This window comes from Tenrec ecaudatus, chromosome 10, assembly GCF_050624435.1.
Source record: "Tenrec ecaudatus isolate mTenEca1 chromosome 10, mTenEca1.hap1, whole genome shotgun sequence".
NCBI classification, from domain to species: Eukaryota; Metazoa; Chordata; class Mammalia; order Afrosoricida; family Tenrecidae; genus Tenrec; species Tenrec ecaudatus.
Window position 1 is genome coordinate 72869789 of NC_134539.1, and position 19132 is coordinate 72888920.

The 19132-nt window shown below is 43.0% G+C and overlaps 1 protein-coding gene across 1 annotated transcript in view; it reads right to left on the reverse strand.

The window, feature by feature from the left end:
* Positions 1-19132, reverse strand: part of CFAP95 (cilia and flagella associated protein 95) — a 107669-nt gene that overhangs the window by 18341 nt on the left and 70196 nt on the right. The window contains exon 5 of the mRNA XM_075559550.1: positions 7109-7166. Within this exon, the coding sequence (XP_075415665.1) occupies positions 7109-7166 (58 nt within the window). The remainder of the gene's footprint in view (positions 1-7108; positions 7167-19132) is intronic.

Here is a 19132-nt window from a genome sequence, read left to right on the forward strand (position 1 = left end):
TGATTTCCTCTAAGATTGGTTTGCAGGGTGTTTATCTGGCAGCCCAGATGAAAATCATAAATATGATATTTTCATACTGTTTGCCAACACCGCTGTTCAATGCATTCCTCTGTCCTCCTTCTCCATTGTTCATATATGTAGATGCACGCAAATCTGCTTCAAAACTAACCACTACCGTTGAGTTGATTTCAGCTCAAATAACCCGACAAAACAGAGTAAAACTTCCTCACAGGGTTTCCTAAACTACAAACCTTCATGGAAACAGAATGCCTTTTGTGTCTCCTACCACGAAGATGCTGAGTTCAAACAATTGGCCTTTTGGCGAGCACTTTAACCAGAACTCTGCAAAAGTGTTTTCCCTCAACTCCCTGCCATCGAGTGGATGCCAACTCACAGTTCTACCCTGGAGGGCAGGATGGAACTTCCCCTGTGGGTTTCTGAGACTGTAACTGTTTACAGGAGTAGAGAGTCTCGTCTGTGTCCCATGGAGCAGCTGGTGATTTCAAACTGCTGATGTTTTGGATTGAAGCCCAACACGTCACCATTGCGCTACCAGGGCAAAAGTGCTTCTAAGCCCAACTCACTGCTATTGAGTTGATGCCAACTCATAGGGACCATATAGGTCAGGGGAGAACTGTCCTCAAAGCATTTCTAAGACTGTTTCCAGGAGTAGAAAGCCCCATTTTTCCACCCTCACAGCTGCTGGTGGTTTTGAACTTCTGGTCTCGCGGTTGGCAGCCCAATGCATAAGCACTACACCACCGGGACACATCCCCAAAGTGCTTAGCGACCCTCAAATGTCATAATGTGGCCCTGGGATCCAGGAGTTTCAGGAGAGGGACTGAGGCTGCTCAAGCTGCTCCATCAGTGACCTTGGAGACTCAAGGTCACTGCTAATTTCCTTGAAAGCATTTAACAACTGCTATGGTTCTGGGGGCATAATTGTTACAAGTTGGGCTGTGACCTGCAAGGTCTGCAGTTGAAAACCGCCAGCCTCTCCGTAGGAGGACAGGGCTTTCTACTCTTGTAGAGAGTTTCAGTCTTGGAAACTGTGGGTAGTCCTACCCTTCCCGATAGAACAGCTGTGTCTACATCAACTTGATAGCAGTGAGTTTGGTTTGGGGTCTGGTTGTCAGGTGAGCATTGGACAGCTAAGCACAAGGTTGGTGGTTCAAACTCACTAGCTGCTTTCTAACAGAAAGATGAGGATTGACTCCCTGAAAGATTTACAGTCTCCGAAGTCCTATAGAAGGTCTTTACAAGGCAAAACCAACTTGATGGCAGTGAGTTTTACTTCCTTTTTATGGCAACTGGTAACAATGACTATACCAGGTTTCAGAATGGGGCTCAGTTTGTGCTCAGCTGCTAACTAAAAGTTACCATGGAAGAAAGTCCTGGTGCTCTGTTTCCCCAAAGATTATAGTCGAGAAAACCCTAGAAATTTCAGTTCCACTCTGTGGCACCGGGGTTGCCATGAGTCATGTGCCCTGAACAGCAACAAGCTCGGTAGTTTTTATTAAATGGCAGGACAAAATAATCCTGCCATTGTGTGACTATGTGTTAAACAGTTCTTACCTATATGAAATATGACATGGACTTTTTAAATTTTTATTTAAAATCTTTTTCAACATTGACAAAGAAAACAATAATATTGACATATAATTCAACCTCACCATTTAAGGGTTTAAATACATTAAAAGAATTGTGCAATCATCACCATAATCAATTTTAGAACATTTTTTTCAATCTTGTACTCATTATTATTAGCGCCCCACGACCATCCCCTAACCTCCCCTGACATCAATTTAAAGAAGTATGGATCTAGTTTCTGCAGATTTGCTTACTCTGGATTTTTTATGAAGACTATCATTCAGAAATCCCTAACAATGACAACAAAATAAAACAGAGAAATTTCGATCCACATTAAAGCAGAAGGTAATAGAAACTATAACGACTTAAAAATGGGTCCAGGGGAAAAAACAAATAACATGAACTTCTTACAGTCCATTTATAATGCATGCCACCTTTAAAACAGACGGCTCTATTATAAATGCCCCCAACCGTCTAACCCGGAATGAAGGACATGCAACACTTTGGGGGTTACAGATATTCCAGTGCCTCGAAAGAGATATCAATGGGCAGCTGCATTTAGAGAAACAAATGGTACTGAACTCTTGGTTCTGACCAGTGAAATTCACCCAAGTGGTGGCTTCGTGGCAGGCAGGAGCCATCTGCGTCCCAGGTCCTCGCCTAACTTCACTGTGTGGCTGGTCAGTTGACACACAGTCTTTGGCCCCATGCCTCTGCCTACTATTTTTCTGGTTTATTTTCCAAAACCCTTATTAAGGATCTGGCCAACCCCTGGATTTGCCATTGCTGCACTTGCTCTCGTCAATGCCTATGATTCCATTCCACTCACTCCGGCGGCCACATGCTAGACCTCTCCTTCTCCAGAATGGCTCTCTCGCTCTTGGAAATGACACGCTCCAATATATCCCTCTGATGACTAAGCTACTAATCTTTTCGTTTCCTCATTCCCTCACTGCTGTCATATTTGTTTTTCTCTTTTTATCACCATTTTTATCCCCTTGGTTCTTCGACTTCTTTATCACTGTGGGCCCTGTCAGAACACACTGAGTCTGTTCAATCAAATGCCCACCATCATCCTCAACTCCCATCCTCAAATCCTAAAGACTCGGCCACTAGCCTGCATTCAACCCTTAACCTACCGTCTCTGCAACATTTGGAGAATGATACCAAAGCTTTAAAAATGGAGTGTCTTTCATTGAAATTGGAATGGACCATAATTTTATTGTGGTTCACCTCAGCTTACGAGGTGGATTTCTGAAAGAAAGAAAAAAATAGCTCACGATTTTCTTCCATTTCTCTCCTTAGAAATGACTTGATAACTTCCTGATACTTGATCTTTTCTTACCAATGTGGCTAGATCTGTGGTGTAAGCACCTCCACTCCCTTTAGACTTCCTGGGATGATCTCCCACTATGCACAGATTTCAAATAAGCAAATGTGGAAGACCATGGTGTAAACATTAAGTCTCAACTTGTGCACAGAATCTGAAATAATGTGGCTCCAAACACTTTTAAATCTTATCAAGAATTGTATGAAGAAGCCTTCTAAAAAGTCCCTGGGGAAATGATCTTTCAATTCCATTTTTGAAGTTTTGAAACCCCCCACTCTTTCATTTTGAGGCGGCGTCATTAGGAGAATCAGCGCCAAGAGAAAACTATATGACCACATCATATCCCAAAATAGAGACTGACTACTGCCAAATTTCATTGTTTCCTAACCGACAAGCTGCGGAGATGCGTGGCCAAGTGACACCAATTAGCCTACATCCCGACACGGCCAGTGCTGCCCTCACCTCACGCCTCACCATTTGTTCCCGCCAACCAGACAATAATGAGGTTGTCCACAGGGAGACGTAGGTATAACTGAAATAGATGCGTGCTGGGTGAATGAATGGTGAGCGGTGTTTATGCTAAGGTCACAAGGTGAAGTCTACAGGAAGTAAAAAACATACAAGGGAACTCTAAAAGTTCATGGAAAAATAAAACTAAAAGACAAGGGAAATTTTCCATGGATTTTGTTTTTTTGAAGCACCCGCCTATCTGTGAAACTGTCAGCATTTCAGGCACCCTACACTGATTTCTGTGACCGGTACTGCTCTGCCAGACTTAGTTTATTATTCTGCTAGTCATTACACACCACTGCTATAATAACTCAAAACATTTTTGCATCCCATCGCAATGCAATGCGAACAGTGACTGAATGGGAGTTCTAGAAGCAGAGCTGAACACGCTCTTCAAAATCAATTACTTTGGCATGGGATTTGGAAGTGAGCGAGCAAAACTCTGCAAACAAACCCCAACGACTGCCATGGTGTGTCGCACGCTTAATGTAGCAACAAGCGACATGAGCCGCATTAGAAAGGGGGCTGAGGACTTCTAAGGTGCCATAAAAGCCCAAGTACCCTCCACAGTAGCTCAAGATTCGTGCATCCTGAGAACACATTCCACATTACTTTCTTTTAAAACATGTATGCCTATGGGGGGATTACTCCTCTGAATTTTGTCTTTTTAATTATAATTTCTGCAACTTCTTTCTGTTTGGAAAGAGAGCCCAAATCCACCTAGATAAGGAAATGGCGGCGCTAAAATGCATTTTCAAAGAATCCGTGGATTTTCCCGTAGGTTTGCTGGTGGCAACAATCCTGCTTGCTGCCCTGCCAAATCCTAAAGAATGTAAAGATGGAGCACTTCACCTAGAAGCCTACCATTAAGTGATAAATTCACCAGCATTTGACAGATCCTTTCATGCTTACATTGTCTGTATATATTTACATCATGTAGCTAAGCTGTGCAGATTTATAGCTTGAGGTTCTTCTTAAACTTACACGAATATTTACCAAAGCACTAAAGGCTATCTATGGATATTTCAAAGGCTGAAGATTGTCTCACCATATGATTATAGCCTATTTACTTGACATTTCTCCTCATATGAAATATTTAGATATTTTTCAAGTTTTGCCATTGATAAACAACTCTGTGATGAGTATGTTCACATACAACGTTTATTCCAACGTTGAATTCATTTTCTTTCTGGATATTTCCTAGAAAGAGGGTTATTGGGTCAAAGAGTAAGGACACGGTTTTAAGTAACTTCATAAGGAACCTTGATGACCAGAGGACGTGCACCCACTAGCAGCGTCACGAGAGAAATGCTTGGTCAATAGTTCCTGTAAAAAAATGACACACTAGGAAATCCTGTGGGACAATTATACTCCATCATGTGGGGACCAGTGAGTGGATGCAAAAAACCTCACTGCCAGCAGGTCAATTCCCGCTCACTGGGGCTCGGGACTGTAGCTCTTCTTCACAGAGTAGAGAATCTCATCTTTCTCCCATGGAGTGGCGAGTAGTTTCAAACCACTGACTTCACAGTTTGCAAGTTCAACACCTCACCCACTACACCCTCACAGCTCCTTATGATGTCACCTAATAATAACAACCAAATGTCTTCATATTAGCCTAAAAGGCCTTATTGCTTTAACTCACACTCTTCATTATTTGCAAGTTGAACATCTTCTCTATATTTATGCATTACTAATTATATTTCCTGCGATGTAAATTGTCCCTACATGGCCTTTGCTCATTTCTCTATTGGGTCAATAGCATTTTTCTTGTATGAGTTCTTTCTGTGTTAAGTGTATTCTCACCAAATAAGGGTAGGGGGAAAAACATATTTTAAAAAGCTATGCCATAAGTGTTGTACTTTATTTTGAAAAAGCTTTTTGATTTTTCTCATCTGCTAATCCTTGCCAATAATCCTTAGGGTCTAGGATAGAAAACACATTGTTTATGAATTTATTACAATGTGATTGCAATGATTTTCATATCATAAATTGAATTTTACAATAAAGTTGGTTTTCAATCCCCCTGAGATGGCATTCTTTTTTAGCAGAGATTTTTATCTCTTCTATATTTTGGTACCTATACAAGGGGGCTTCAAAATGTCCATGGAAACACCCCGCCATCTTTTTATGCCATTTTCCCACAAACTTTGTGATGCCCCTTCATATTTCTGGTACAAAACCAAATCGTGTGGTGACTTCTAACCACAATTCTGGGTCTATTTTTTGGTTGCAGGTGGACGGCAGCTGTCCAGGATGTCGTCTGGCTTCTGCAGTCACAAGGCAAACTCCTCAGTGTCCATTCCCAGGTCCTCCCCTCCACCAGAATAGCTGGATTTCTTACCTGCTGAGTCAGAGCTCTGAGGGACAGTACTGGCCTTCTTAAATGCCAATCATGACAGCCAGATTCAAGGGGCAGGGTAATGAGGATGGCCTGAGCAAGCACAGTGTGTTACTGTCTTGGGAGGGAAACTGCGTTGTCTTCTTCCATTGACCTTAGTAAAATTTCCCCCAGACAAGTATTTTACATTTGTATTACTCTTGCAATGTGTTTCTTTTTCCTTTTATAGCTAATAAATGGATTAATGCTGATAGGAAGAAAGACTATTATTGGCCATTATCTCTGGTATATATATTTTTTCTATTGTATGATCACTTCACTGATGGTGTTATTAATTCCAATTACTTTCAGCTCTTGATTTCCCTAAGGAGATCATCTGAATATAAAAATGCCTCTTTTTTCCTACTCTGTAGTTAAAATCTCCTATCTACAGATCACATGCATATACTACTGACTGAAACTTTCAGAATAAGACTTTCAGAACCAGCCTTGCTGGGTGCCTGTTTTTGAAGTACAAATATGCTCATTATAAAGCGGACATTTCAAAATCAACACATGCCTTTCTCCAAGCTAAATGAAGTCACTTGCTTTTATGTGTAATGCGGGGTGGTGGGGAGAGAAGATTCTTACTCCAGGTGAATTAAATTCACCGGGGTCGGAGGGTTGAGGAGGGAAGCAAACAACAAATCCACAGCCACTGAGCTGATTCTGACTCATGGGAATCCCATTGGGCAGCGTGGAGTGTTGCCTCAGCATTTCTGAGACTATAAATCTGTAGGCACAAACAGCCTCTACTTTCTCTTTTGGAGTAGCTGGTGAGTTTGAACCACTGACTTTGAGGTTAGTAGTCCAACACTTAACCTACAGTGTCAACAACAACAACATCAACAAAAACTCACTGCCATTGAGTTGATTGCAACTCATGGAAATTACATAGAGTAGAACGACCAGTATTTCTTAGAGTTTCCACTATAAAGTTTCCCAGACGGCCTCAACTCTCTCCCTAAGAGATGAGCTGAAAACCCTGGTTTTTCATCAGCAGACTAGTCGGTTCAACCAAAGAGGCAGCTGAGCTCCTCAAATTCAGATTGGAGAGCAAGACAACAAAATGAGAAAAGGAAGTGGCCAATCCCTTTTGGACACTGAAACAATGTCTCCTTGAACTCTATACACTTCCCAAAATAAATCAAAACCATAAAACATGCTTATTGATTGCCCCAGTTACTATTTCTAAATAAATACAACCCATCAGAAGTCCAAGCTTGACAGCTGACATGAGAGGTAAGGAAGTAGATAAACAATAATTAGATTGTGGCTTTTCAGCCTCGGCTACTCACACATGGTTGATAGGGGTACGGTGGAACATATTCTTGAGAGTAAGTTGTCAAGAAATCCCTAAAATAGAGAAGTCAATGTTTGAGAAAAGAAGGACTTCAAAATAAATGTTATTTTCAGCGTTTAGTGTAAATAAACACACTGGCGGATGGACTGGTGCTTGTAAATGTAAAAACAGGCCAAATCTGAAACCCCGTAGCACACCTAGACCCTGTTGATAGAGTTCCCCACCCCCAGCAAGGCGCACCTTCCATAATGACTTTCAATCCAGCACCACCTGTAAGATCTCCAGTCGGAAACACACCTGTGGTTACCAAGTCCACACAGCGTGGGATCAATTGTTCTGCCTTTCAGATTTCTAGGGGCCTTTTTGTCATGCACTTTTCACCTCTCAAGACTACTTTGAATCTGTTTATTCCAGGTTGTCTGCTCCATCACAGAGGAAGAGTTTAGTGGAGGATCACTAGGTGGGCAAAGGTTACATAGTCCCTCCCACCCACGTCCACCTTTATCAAACACACGAAAATGCTGGGGGAGATATATTCCCCCCAGAAAAAGTCAACAAACATAACCAAATTTTAAAACGGAAATCCTGAGGCACTGCAGGAAAAAAGGAAGACGGGGGGGGGGGGGGGGCGGGAAAGAACAGAAGAAATAGTTGAAGCTATAATGGGTGAAAATTTTACATCATTAGTGATAGATAATCATAGATCCAGAAAAGCAAAGAAAACAAAGCAGGAAACATACTTTAAAAAATCTATAGCGAGGTAGTACCGATGAAGAACACAGCTTTCCCCCAGATCCTGGATGCTTCCTCCCCCCAACTACCATGATCCGAATTCTACCTTGCAGGGCTGGATAGGACAGAGGCTGTACACTGGTGCATATGAGGGTTGGAGGTACAGGGAATCCAGGGTGGATGATACCTTCAGGACCAAGGGTGTGAGGGACGATGCTGGGAGAGTGGAGGGTGAGTGGGTTGGAAAGGGGGAACTGATTACAAGGATCCACATGTGACCTCCTCCCTGGGAGAGGGACAGCAAAGAAGGGGGGAAGGGAGACTCCGGATAGGGCAAGATATGAAAAAATAACGATGTATAAATTATCAAGGGCACATGAGGGAGGGGGGAAAGGGGAGGGAGGGGAAAAAAAAAGGACCTGATGCAAGGGGCTTAAGTGGAGAGCAAATGCTTTGAGAATGATTGGGGCAGGGAATGTATGGGTGTGCTTTATACAATTGAAGTATGTATATGTATGGATTGTGATAAGAGTTGTATGAGTCCCTAATAAAATGTAAAAAAAGAAAGAATCAGGAAAAAAAAGTAGAACTGCTCTGTAAAAAAAAAAATCTATAGCTAGACACATGGTATTCAAACTTCAGAAAACCATAAGAAAAGAGAAACTCTTGTTAGGTTGTCAGGTCTTGCCAACAGGATTTATAGATTCAACACAATTCAGGGAGAAGGGGGCCTAACCTATATAATATATAAGACCAAAAACATCACAGAATCACACCAATAAAAATGGCAAATGTGGGGTGTTACAGAGGAGGATTGTAACACCTCCCTAGACCCCCTGCTGACTCAAATCCAGAGCTCCATGTACAACCTCTAAACACCATACAGATCACACACACAGTCACTGATACCGAGCATCGTAAGGGATGGAGAATATCACAAACCCCACTGGCACGCAGGTGGGGGGAATGCCTGCAGTCTCAGACCCAGAGCCCATGTTGGAAGAGAATGGGACCGGGGTTACATGAAAGAGCAAAGGTGAGCAGTCCCTCCAGAGGGAAGACTAGAGAGAACATCATCCCCAGAAAGAGAACAGCCTCCCCTGATGTGAAATACTAAGAACAAGTCTGGGAGCTAGGGGATTTGAACACTGGTTTTCCAAGAAAGAGTCTTGGAAAGTGAGCTGGTCCTGTCTTGGGAAGCCCCAGTTCCTGGGGAAGTGGGGGAATTAGGACGGTAAAGAGAAATAAAGAAATTAAGCACCAGAAATTAAGGCTCCTGGGGTTATTCGATAATAAAATATCCGTAGGCAACTGCTTCTAAAAAAAAAAAAAACATGGGTCGTTAATTAAGTAAACTTCACTATTCCGACATAAGAGGGCACTCTTGAGCTGTCTGGTTTTCTCATTCTCCCTGGGTAGAATTACCTGATTGCCGCTGGACTAGCAACCCCAGGATTTAAAAGGAGCAGAACAAAAGCAACATCATTGGAAGCAGAAAACAGTCAACATGGGGGGGGGGGGAGGGAGCAGGGGGAATCCTCCCCATAAACGCTCTCAAATACAGAGTGAAGCCTTGCACCACTATTTCTGTCTATTCAATGATATACTAGAGATCTAGAAAAAAAGCAGTAACACAAGGATAAAAGAATCCTAAGTCTAATAATTAAAATGAAAGATAAAAAGTTTTCACTGTCTACAAATGATTTTCCACATTAAAATGTTCAAGACAAGCCACCAATTAAAAAGAATTAATTAATTAATTTCTGCAAGGTTATTGGATGCAAGATCAATATACCAAAATTTGGTAGCATTTTTTGCAGCTCCAAAAAATTGTATTTATAAGGAATTTTTAATTATGTGGAAAAATACATGCAATAAAATAATAAGAAACAAAAAATTTGCAGCACACCCAAACACCAGCAACAAGAAATAAAAAATATATAGCTAAAGTTGAAAAAGTCCATTCATCATTTCATCAAAAACTCTGAAACCCCAATTGGGCTATTTCTAACAGAAGATATACAAGACATTTATGGAGAAAGTTATAAAATTTTATTGAAGGACATAAAAGAACTCCTTTATTTATTGATGGAATAATGATGGCAATTTATGAGGGCAATTATTCCATCCAACAAATTGAAAGTACCGCCAGTGCAGTAAGCAACAAGGCATCTACTTCACAGAGCTTGGTCAACTGATCTTAATCTTCATAGACCACTGATGCCGACTCACAGTGGCCCTGGACTGGGTGTCTGAGGTTAAACATCTTTATGGGAAGAGACGCCTCGTCTTTTTTTTAAAAATCATTTTATTGGGGGCTCTTACAGCTCTTGTCACAATCCATAAATTGCTTGTATGGAGCACATGTGTACATATGTTGCCATCATCATTTTCGAAACATTTTCTTTCTACTTGAGCCCTTGGTATCAGCTCCTCTTCCCTTCCTCCCTCACTCTCCAACCCTCGTGAATCCTTGATCAATTTTATAGTATTGTTATTTTCATTTCTTACACTGTTCGCTGTCTCCTTTCAACCACGTTTGTTATTCACCCCCCTCAATGTGTGTGTGTGTATTAGATCCATAATTGTGATCGGTTTCTCCTTTCTCTCCCTCCCCACTCCCATGCCCCATCTTCAGAATTCCATGTGTTGAGAGCTCTTGTCTGTACAATATGTGTACTCCGGTCTGGCAGGATTTGTAAGGTAGAACTGAGGTTTTGGTAGTGGAGGGTGGGAAAGAGGAAACAGTCAAGTATTAGAAGAATGGGGTGTGTTTGCTGGTGCTATCTTGCTGCCCCCTGGCTGACTCATCCCTTCTGTGTGTCTCTTCTGTGAGAAGAGACAGCTCCAGCCATATCCCACCCTAACATTCATAGAATTCTACAAAGGACCAAGAAGAGTCAGGGCAACTCTGAAAGAGAGCAAGTTGGTTAAATTCGCTGTACCAGAAATCCAGCTTTGTCATAGTAATGAAGACAATATTATATTTGTTTGCAGTTAAAGTATAGCAACTCGAGTTAAAATTATACCAACTTCCAAATAGGGGTTTCCCATGCAGGCTTGGACTTATTTATTATGAGAGAGACCAGTCCCTGGAAAAGAACGTCATGGTAGGCAAAGTGGCGGGGCAGCACAGAAAGACCCTTGACAGCAGGGACAGACACAGGGACTGCCACAGCTAGCTCAAACGTAACAATTGGGAGGATGGCGCGAGACCGGGCAGTGTTTGGTTCTGTCCTATGTGGAGTACGTGGAGCTGCTGCGAGTCAGCAGCCAACCACACACAGAGAGGGACATAGATGGACCACTTAGCAAAGAGCAGCCTTATGGCACACCTTGGGGAATTCCTCTATTCTCTCGGAGGTACCATTTTCCTTTAAAAATATATGCAGCAAATAGGATAAAAATACTAACGTGGACTGAATTGCTGAGTACATTACTGAGTACCGAATATGTGGACTTTATAAGAATATTTTATAGAATGAAAACATTCATAATTTTAAAACATAGTTATGAGTCCAAAGACAAAGAAATTGCCTTTTTTTTTAACCTAAACTTCTGACACAAATGACATGCCTATGGAGAACCTCAGTCAAACTCTGGTTATGGTTTAGGAAGGCAGACCTTACAAATTAGCATTGGTATTTTTTTAAATCATTTCATTAGGGGTTCATACAACTCTTATCACAATCCATACATACATCAATTGTGTAAAGCATATATGTACATTCATTGCCCTCATCATTCTCAAAACATTTACTCTCCACTTAAGCCGTTGCCATCATCATTCTCAAAACATTTGCCTTCTGCTTGAGCCCTTAATATCTGCTGCTCATTTTCCCCCTCCCTCCCCACTCCCCCCTACCTCATGAACCCTTCATTATTCATAAATTTTTATTATTTTGTCATATGTTACACTGTCCAACGTCTCCCCCTCTGCCTTCTTCTCTGCTGTCCATCCCCCAGGGAGGAGACTATATGTAGATTCTTGTAATCAGTTCCCCCTTTCTACCCCACATTCTCTCCACCCTCCAGGCATTGCCACTCTCACTACTGGTCTTAGAGTCATCTGTCCTGGATTCCCTGTGTAATCCCTCTCTTTTTTAACCTGAGAAACAGGGTAACGATCTTTAAATGATACAGAGGGTGTATTTTACATACTCATCACATTTCAGATGGAATGGTCTTTGAAGAACACAACTATACATGGTCAGCATGGATCCTGCTTGTAGACATCCGTCTAAAGCTGTAGCAGAACACTAAGTATAAAGTACAAACAAGTCCACAGGGATAGACATGGCCTTGCGTGACTCAGGAGAGCAGGAGGTCAAACCACAGCGGGAACATGGGTTCCAACATGGTCTTAGGGAAGAGGTGTTCTGGATCATGGATAGATCTACCTCTCTGGTTCTGGGAGCAAGGGGTGCTGATGGTGCTCTGTGTCAGGCACTGGACTGCTAATCACAGAGTCGGTGGTTCAAACCCATCAGCTCTGCTAGGAAAAGATGAGATTGTCTGCCACCTAATGATTTCTAGTATTGAATGCTCTAAATGGGGTCATGATCCATCAGAGGATACTCCAGGGCAGGGTTTGGTGTTTGGGTCAGTTCTGGAACGAGGGGTTTTGACTGGTCAGAGCCTTCCCTGGGGCTTCCTCCTCTTAACTAGAAACCAATGAGAAAAGGCAACTCTCTCTCTGTGATGGGAGCTAGGGGAGGTAACCTCTGAAGAAACCGAGCCTGGAGGTAGAGAAAAGAGACAACAGAAAAGGAAAATTAAAGATGTTCTAGTCCTGGTCTCAGCTGTCTCTGAAACCCAGCTGTTTCATTGAGTTGCCCATAGTCCCTTGAGGCTTTAATAAACTTTTAACTTTTTTTTAATAAACTCTTTCTGTAGAAGATCATTTTAATTGTGTTTATCTTGCAACCGAAAGCGTTCTGACTGCTACCATCAGGCAATCAGAGTCTGAGGCCGTTAGTCGTTGCAATCATAAACCACCGCCTCCTGCCCCGATCCCAAGGACGCTCAGCTGCACACTCTGATTACAGTTTGGTTTCCTCATACGGTTTTCTCAGAGAGAGAGAATGCTTTTTTAAGGCTGACATAACTGTCTGGTGTGCCTGAAATTTTTATTTCTCATTATAAATTAATGAGAAATTAATTTAGAATTCTGGCTTTTCTTGTGTTTAATGAGCACAAGTCAATCTCCATGATTCAGATAAATTCTGAAGCACAGAAAAAAATCTTTTGAGAAAGATCCGAGGTGAATAAATTCACCACAATAATACCATACCTAAAGGATATTTGGACATTGGTGGTTTCGTGGTAGAATTCTCAACCTGAGTGAGGAAGACATGAGGACAATTCTGGGTCAGTGTACCCCTCCGGCATAGCCTGTTAGTGGAGAGTCACATGTTGCCATGATACTGAGCAAGTCTCAGTGGAGTTTCCAGACTAAGATGGGCGAGAAAGAAAGGCCTGGTAGTCTACTTCTGAAAATCAAGTGATGGATCACAAGGGTTCACCTGTACCCAATGAGGATGACAGTTCAGGACCGGGCAGCGTTTCTGTTGTTTAGGAACTCACCATGTAGATAAGAGTCCAACTGGAAAGCAACTAATGACATCTAAGGCCCCTTTCACTCAGCCCACCTGCAATTTGCCACGTCAGTTCTCCTTAACGTTCAATGCTTGCGGTTAGAAGACACTTTGTAAGACATAGAACTAACGAGGTTCTGTAAGGTGAGAAAGGAAAGCAACTCTGTTATCGCAGCTGGGTAAACCAAGGTCAAAATACCTTTACCCACAGAATGACTAGTGGCAGCACACCCAAGTCTATGACAAGATTCTGCCCCAAGTCACCGTTATCTAGACTTGGACCGATTCTACAGGTCCACTCTTTGTTTCTGGTTTTGTCTGGAGGAGGAACAGCTATCTATCTCCTCGCCTAGATTCCTAGAAGCCAGAGCGAGGACATGTGATACACACTCAACGAATCACATGGTCTCACCTACGAGACTGAATATGAGAAAGTGTCTCGGAGACGCAGGGAACTCATCCGGAATTAATCCCATCACCGCCAACAGCGGCATCCATTATTCAGGACAAGGACGCCACAGAGGGGCACAGAGTCTACTCCACTTCGTGCTGTGGGGGGAGCTTATGGCCACTCAGGGAAATTCAGTCTCATCTTTAATAGCTACCATCACTGCGGGGAGGCGGGTGCGGGGGGATCGTTCTTTCATTGAGCTGAAATTGATATCCCTTTTATTTTCTCCTCCTCCTTACCTACTGAAGCCTCACAGACCAAATCTAATCGTTCGTTCACAGCTGCTGAAAGCCAGGCTTTATTAATATTATTATTTTAACTTAAAAGAAAGTAGCCTCTCAGAACCTAGTGAGCAAGAAGGAGGGAAGGAAGACAAAATGAAGGTCAACCCTGATCCCCCTTTACTCCTGATCCAAGCCACTCTCTCTCCCTGCCATCAAGTGGGTTCCGACCCTGTAGGACAAGGCTGAACCAGCCCCGTGGCTTTCCAAGGCTGCAAGGCTGGACTAGACTTTCCTAACGTTGACCATGTGGTGAGGGCCCAACATGATCCAAGCCAAGACTTGTTAAATGTCCTGGAAACATTAGAAAAAGCTCTCCCTTCTCCAAGAAGAATTCAAGATAGATCAGGAGCCCAAGGATTCTAGTCTCTGCTTTGTCACTAAGTAGCCACGGGACCTTGAGCCAGTCATTTAAACACTCTGCATCTTGACGTTCCCCATTAGTATCTGTTCCATAAATATTTATAGGCTAGATGGACAGATGAATGAATTAATGACAAATTGCAGGGCTTTACTATCTCTGTGCTTTGATTTCCCCAGTCGGTGTAGTAAAGAAAATACCTACCCGAGTGACCCTGCCCAGTTGTTAGGAGGAATGGACTAATGGATAATTCATGTGAAAGTACTTTGAAGGATATGAGGCACTGTATACATTTAAGCACAAAAGGCAATGTAATGTCCTGGTACCAGCGGCAGGCTCTGCAGTCAGAGAGACTGAGCGTGATTCTCAAAGGCAGCTCTGGTAAGTTCCTTTACCTCTCTGAGGCTCCTCTGAACGTGGAGATAGATGCTGTCTCCATCTCTAAGGAGGAGAAGTAAATCAAGCATGCCACGTGCAGTCCTCAGTTCAGGGCCAGCCAGAGAATGTGTGGCTATTCAAACTACTGGTACAACCGTGCTGCAATGAAATTCATTAAACAGTGGAAAGGGATCGTTCTCTTTGCTGTTTTCCTGAGCAGCCTTATTTTTTTATTTATTTAAATCATTTTATTAGGGGCTCATTCAACTCGTATCACAATCCATACATACATCAATTGTATAAAGCACATTTGTACACTCATTGCCCTCATCATTCTCAAAATATTTGCTCTCCATCCAAGGCCCTGGCATCAGGTCCTAATTTTTTCTCCTCCCTCCCAGCTCACCCCTCTCTCATGAACCCTTGATAATTTATAAATTATTATTTTGTCATATCTTGCCCTGTTCAATGTCTTCCTTCACCCACTTTTCTGTTGTCTGTCCCCAGGGAGGAGGTCACATGTAGATCCTTATAATTGGTTCCCACTTTCTAACCCACCCTCCTTCTACACTCCCATTATCTCCACTCACACCACTGGTCCTGAAAGGATCATCCTCCCTGATTTCCAGTTCCTATCTGCATCAGTGCACATCCTTTGGTCTAGCCAGACTTGCAAGGGAGAATTATGATCATGATGGTGGTGGTGGTGGCGGTGGTGCCGGTGGTGGTGGTGGTGGTGGTGGTGGTGGTGGAGGAGCAAGGAGGAGGAGGAGGAGGAGGAGGCGGCGGCGGCGGTGGTAAGCATTTAGGAGCTAGAGGCAAGTTGTATTTTTCATTGTCGCTACATCACACCCTGACTGGCTCATCTCCTCCCCAAGACCTCTCTGCCAGGGGATCTCCAGTGACCTACAAATGGACTTTAGGGTGTGGTGCCCCAATGGACTGGACTGGAAAACACTCCTAAAGACTAATAAACGAACGATCCTTGAACTAACTACAATCTTTTCTTTCTTGTTGTTTTTTGCTTTTCATTGGTTTGTTGTTGTTTTGTTTTATATTGTTACTGGTTTTACTCTGTCTTATTTTTGTGCATGTTATTATCTCTGCAGGTCTAAATAAGATAGGCTGAATGAACAATCTGGAGGAGAAAACAACAGGACTGACAGTTCCAGGGGGACATGGTAGAGGGGGAGGTGGGGGGAGGAAATGATATTAACAAATCCAGGACAAGGGAACAACAAGTGATCCAAATTGGTGGTGAGGAAGGTGTGGGAGGCCTGGTAGGGCATGATCAAGGGTAATGTAACCAAGAGGAATTGCTGAAATCCTGGTGGGGACTGAGCATGATAGTGGGACAGGAGAAAGGCCAAGGGAAATAGAGGAAAGAGCTGGAGGCAAAGGGCATTTATAGAAGTTTAGATAAAGACATGTACATATGAAAATATGTTTATGTATGAGGATGGGGAAATAGATCTGTGTGCATATATTTATAGGTTTAGTATTAAATTAGCAGAAGGACATTGGGTCTCCACTCAAGTACTCCCTAAATGCAAGAATACTTTCTTCTATTAAATTGGCATTCTATGATGCTCACCTTCCACACACAAACGCTGAAGACAACGTAGGTGAATAAGCAAATGTGGTGAAGAAAGCTGATGGTGCCTGGCTATCAAAAGATATAGCATCTGGGGTCTTCAAAGCTTGAAGGTAAACAAGCAGCCATATAGCTCAGAAGCAACAAAAGCCACCTGGAAGAAGCACACCAGCCTGTGTGATCACAAGGTGCCGAAGGGATCAGTTATTGGGCATCAAAGAAAGAAAAATCATATCATCGTGTGCTCACCTCCATGATAAGATCGCTGAAGACAAATGGGTGCATAAGCAAATGTGGCGAAGAAAGTGGATGGTGCCCGGCTATCAAAAGATATAGGGCCTGGAGTCTTCAAGGGTTGAAGGTAAACAAGTGGCCATCTAGCTCAGAAGCAACAAAGCCCACATGGAAGAAGCACACCAGCCTGTGCGATCTCTTTGCATTTTAATGGAATTATTCAAGCTGGTAAGGACAAGACTAGAGGCAAAAGAATCCATCAGGATAGTTCATGAGTGACTGTGATGGAGCCAATGACCTCTCTGGTTGTCCTGCACCAAGCACGTAGCTACTATTTGACAGTTCTTCTCCTGGTCTTCAATGCCCCAGGAAATGTCCAAAACCCCCAACTGCCTAAGCCAGAAGCCTCCTTTACTACCACAATTAATAAGTCATCAAATAAATGTCAGTTCTTCTTCACATGACAAAGCTCTGTCCCTTAGTCTTCATCTGTTACCATACCTTAGGTCAGACCCTCATCATGCCTTGCCTTACATGAGTTCACCAATCCTGACTGCAAGTCTCAGGTCATTTCTAGCTGCTGCTTGGAAATATTCAACCACAATGCAATGCAAGCCCCTTAACATGGCTTTCAGGCTCAGCTTTCTTTGTCTCAGAAAGTCTTGCCAACTTAAGCTCACATCACTGCAAATCTGTAGTCCATGATCTAGCTAGACTCATCATAGGTCCCACGCCTCTCTGGCTTTGGATTTATCTCATGCCTGGGTTGCCTTTCATTCTCTCTTGACCAGGCCAACGCCCACCCTTCCAGATTCTGCCCCTTCATGTGTTGCCCTCACATTCCCTGGTTTCCCGGTTGGCCAGCACCTCCTCCAACACTTCTCCCCCCTTGTAGTGCTCAAGCATGAGTGAGTGTTGTGTGTAGGCTGGCCATGCCCCAGTCTGTCCCATGAACACAGGAAGACTTCACATGCCCACTTTTCCTTCTGGAGCAAATGAATACCCGGAGCCGTAGCAACCACCTTGAGACTCTGAGGATGAAAGACACCACTTCTGGAGTCCTGAGCCTTAGAGTTCATGCCAGTGAACTAGTAAATCCCTTAATGATATGTGCTGTTATTAGTTAGGTTTTCTATTCCTGCAGTCAATGTCTTTCTTTCTTACTGATACACAAGTATTGACAGGTTGTTGTTCTGTCACGTGTATTTGACAGTGAGCCGCTTCAGGGATGGGAATGCCTACTGTCTCTGCATTCCCAGCACCTGACTGTTCCTAGAATATGGGAGACACTCAAACATTTGTTTTATAATAATGAATTCAAATAGGTAGGATAAATGTAATATCTTCACGCCTAACAATTTGGGGGATTCATTTGAAAGAAACTCTCTAAGATTAACACATTAGAATCATAATTTAACAATGCAAGCACCAAATGCCGAGTTAGATGAACTATGTTGCTGTTGTCATGTGCCATCAAGTCAGCTCCGATCTGTAGCCACACAACAGAACGAAGTACTGCCTGGGCCTGTGTCATCCTCACAATCGTTCCCGGCCTGAGCCCATTGATGCAGTCACAGTCAGTCCATCTCATCCAGGCTCTTTCCCTCCTTCCAGTTTCTTCTGACAATAGAGCTAGGGTCTGTAAGATGAAGTCTCGCCATCCTTGCCTTTGAGGAGCACTCTGCCTGTGCTCCTGCCAGCCTCCCTTCTTCCAACAGATAGGCTCATCCTTGTAGCAGCCCAGGGTACTTCCGATATTCTTCTCCAGCACCACCATTCCAGGCACCGATTCTTCTATTCTCCCTTATTCAACGTCCAACTTTCACATGCATACGATGCAACGGAGAATACCAGGGCTTGGGTCAGGCGCACCTTAGTCCTCAAAGTGATGTCTTTACTTTTCAAAGCTCCAAAGAGGTCTTGTGCAGCAGATTGACCTAATGCAATATGTCTTTTGTTCTCTTGACTTCTGCTTCCATGAGCACTGATTATGGATCCAAGCAAGACAAAATCCTTGACGACTTCAACCTTTTCTCCATTTATCATGATGTCACCTATTGGATCAGTCGTGAGGATCTGGGTCTTCTTTATATTGAGTTCTAATCCAGGCTGAAGGCTACAGTCCTTGATCTTCATCAGCAAGTGCTTCAAGTCCTCCTCACTTTCAGCAAGCAAGGTTGTATCATCCGCATGTCTCATGTTAATAACCCTTCCTCCAACCATGATGCCACATTCTTCTTCATATAACCCAGCTTCTTGGATATTTTGTTCAGCATACACATTGAACAAGTATGGAGATAGGATACAACCCTGATGCACACCTTTCTTGATTTTAAACTCTGCAATAGTCCCTTGTTCTGTCTGAAAAACTCCCTCTTGATCCATGTTCAA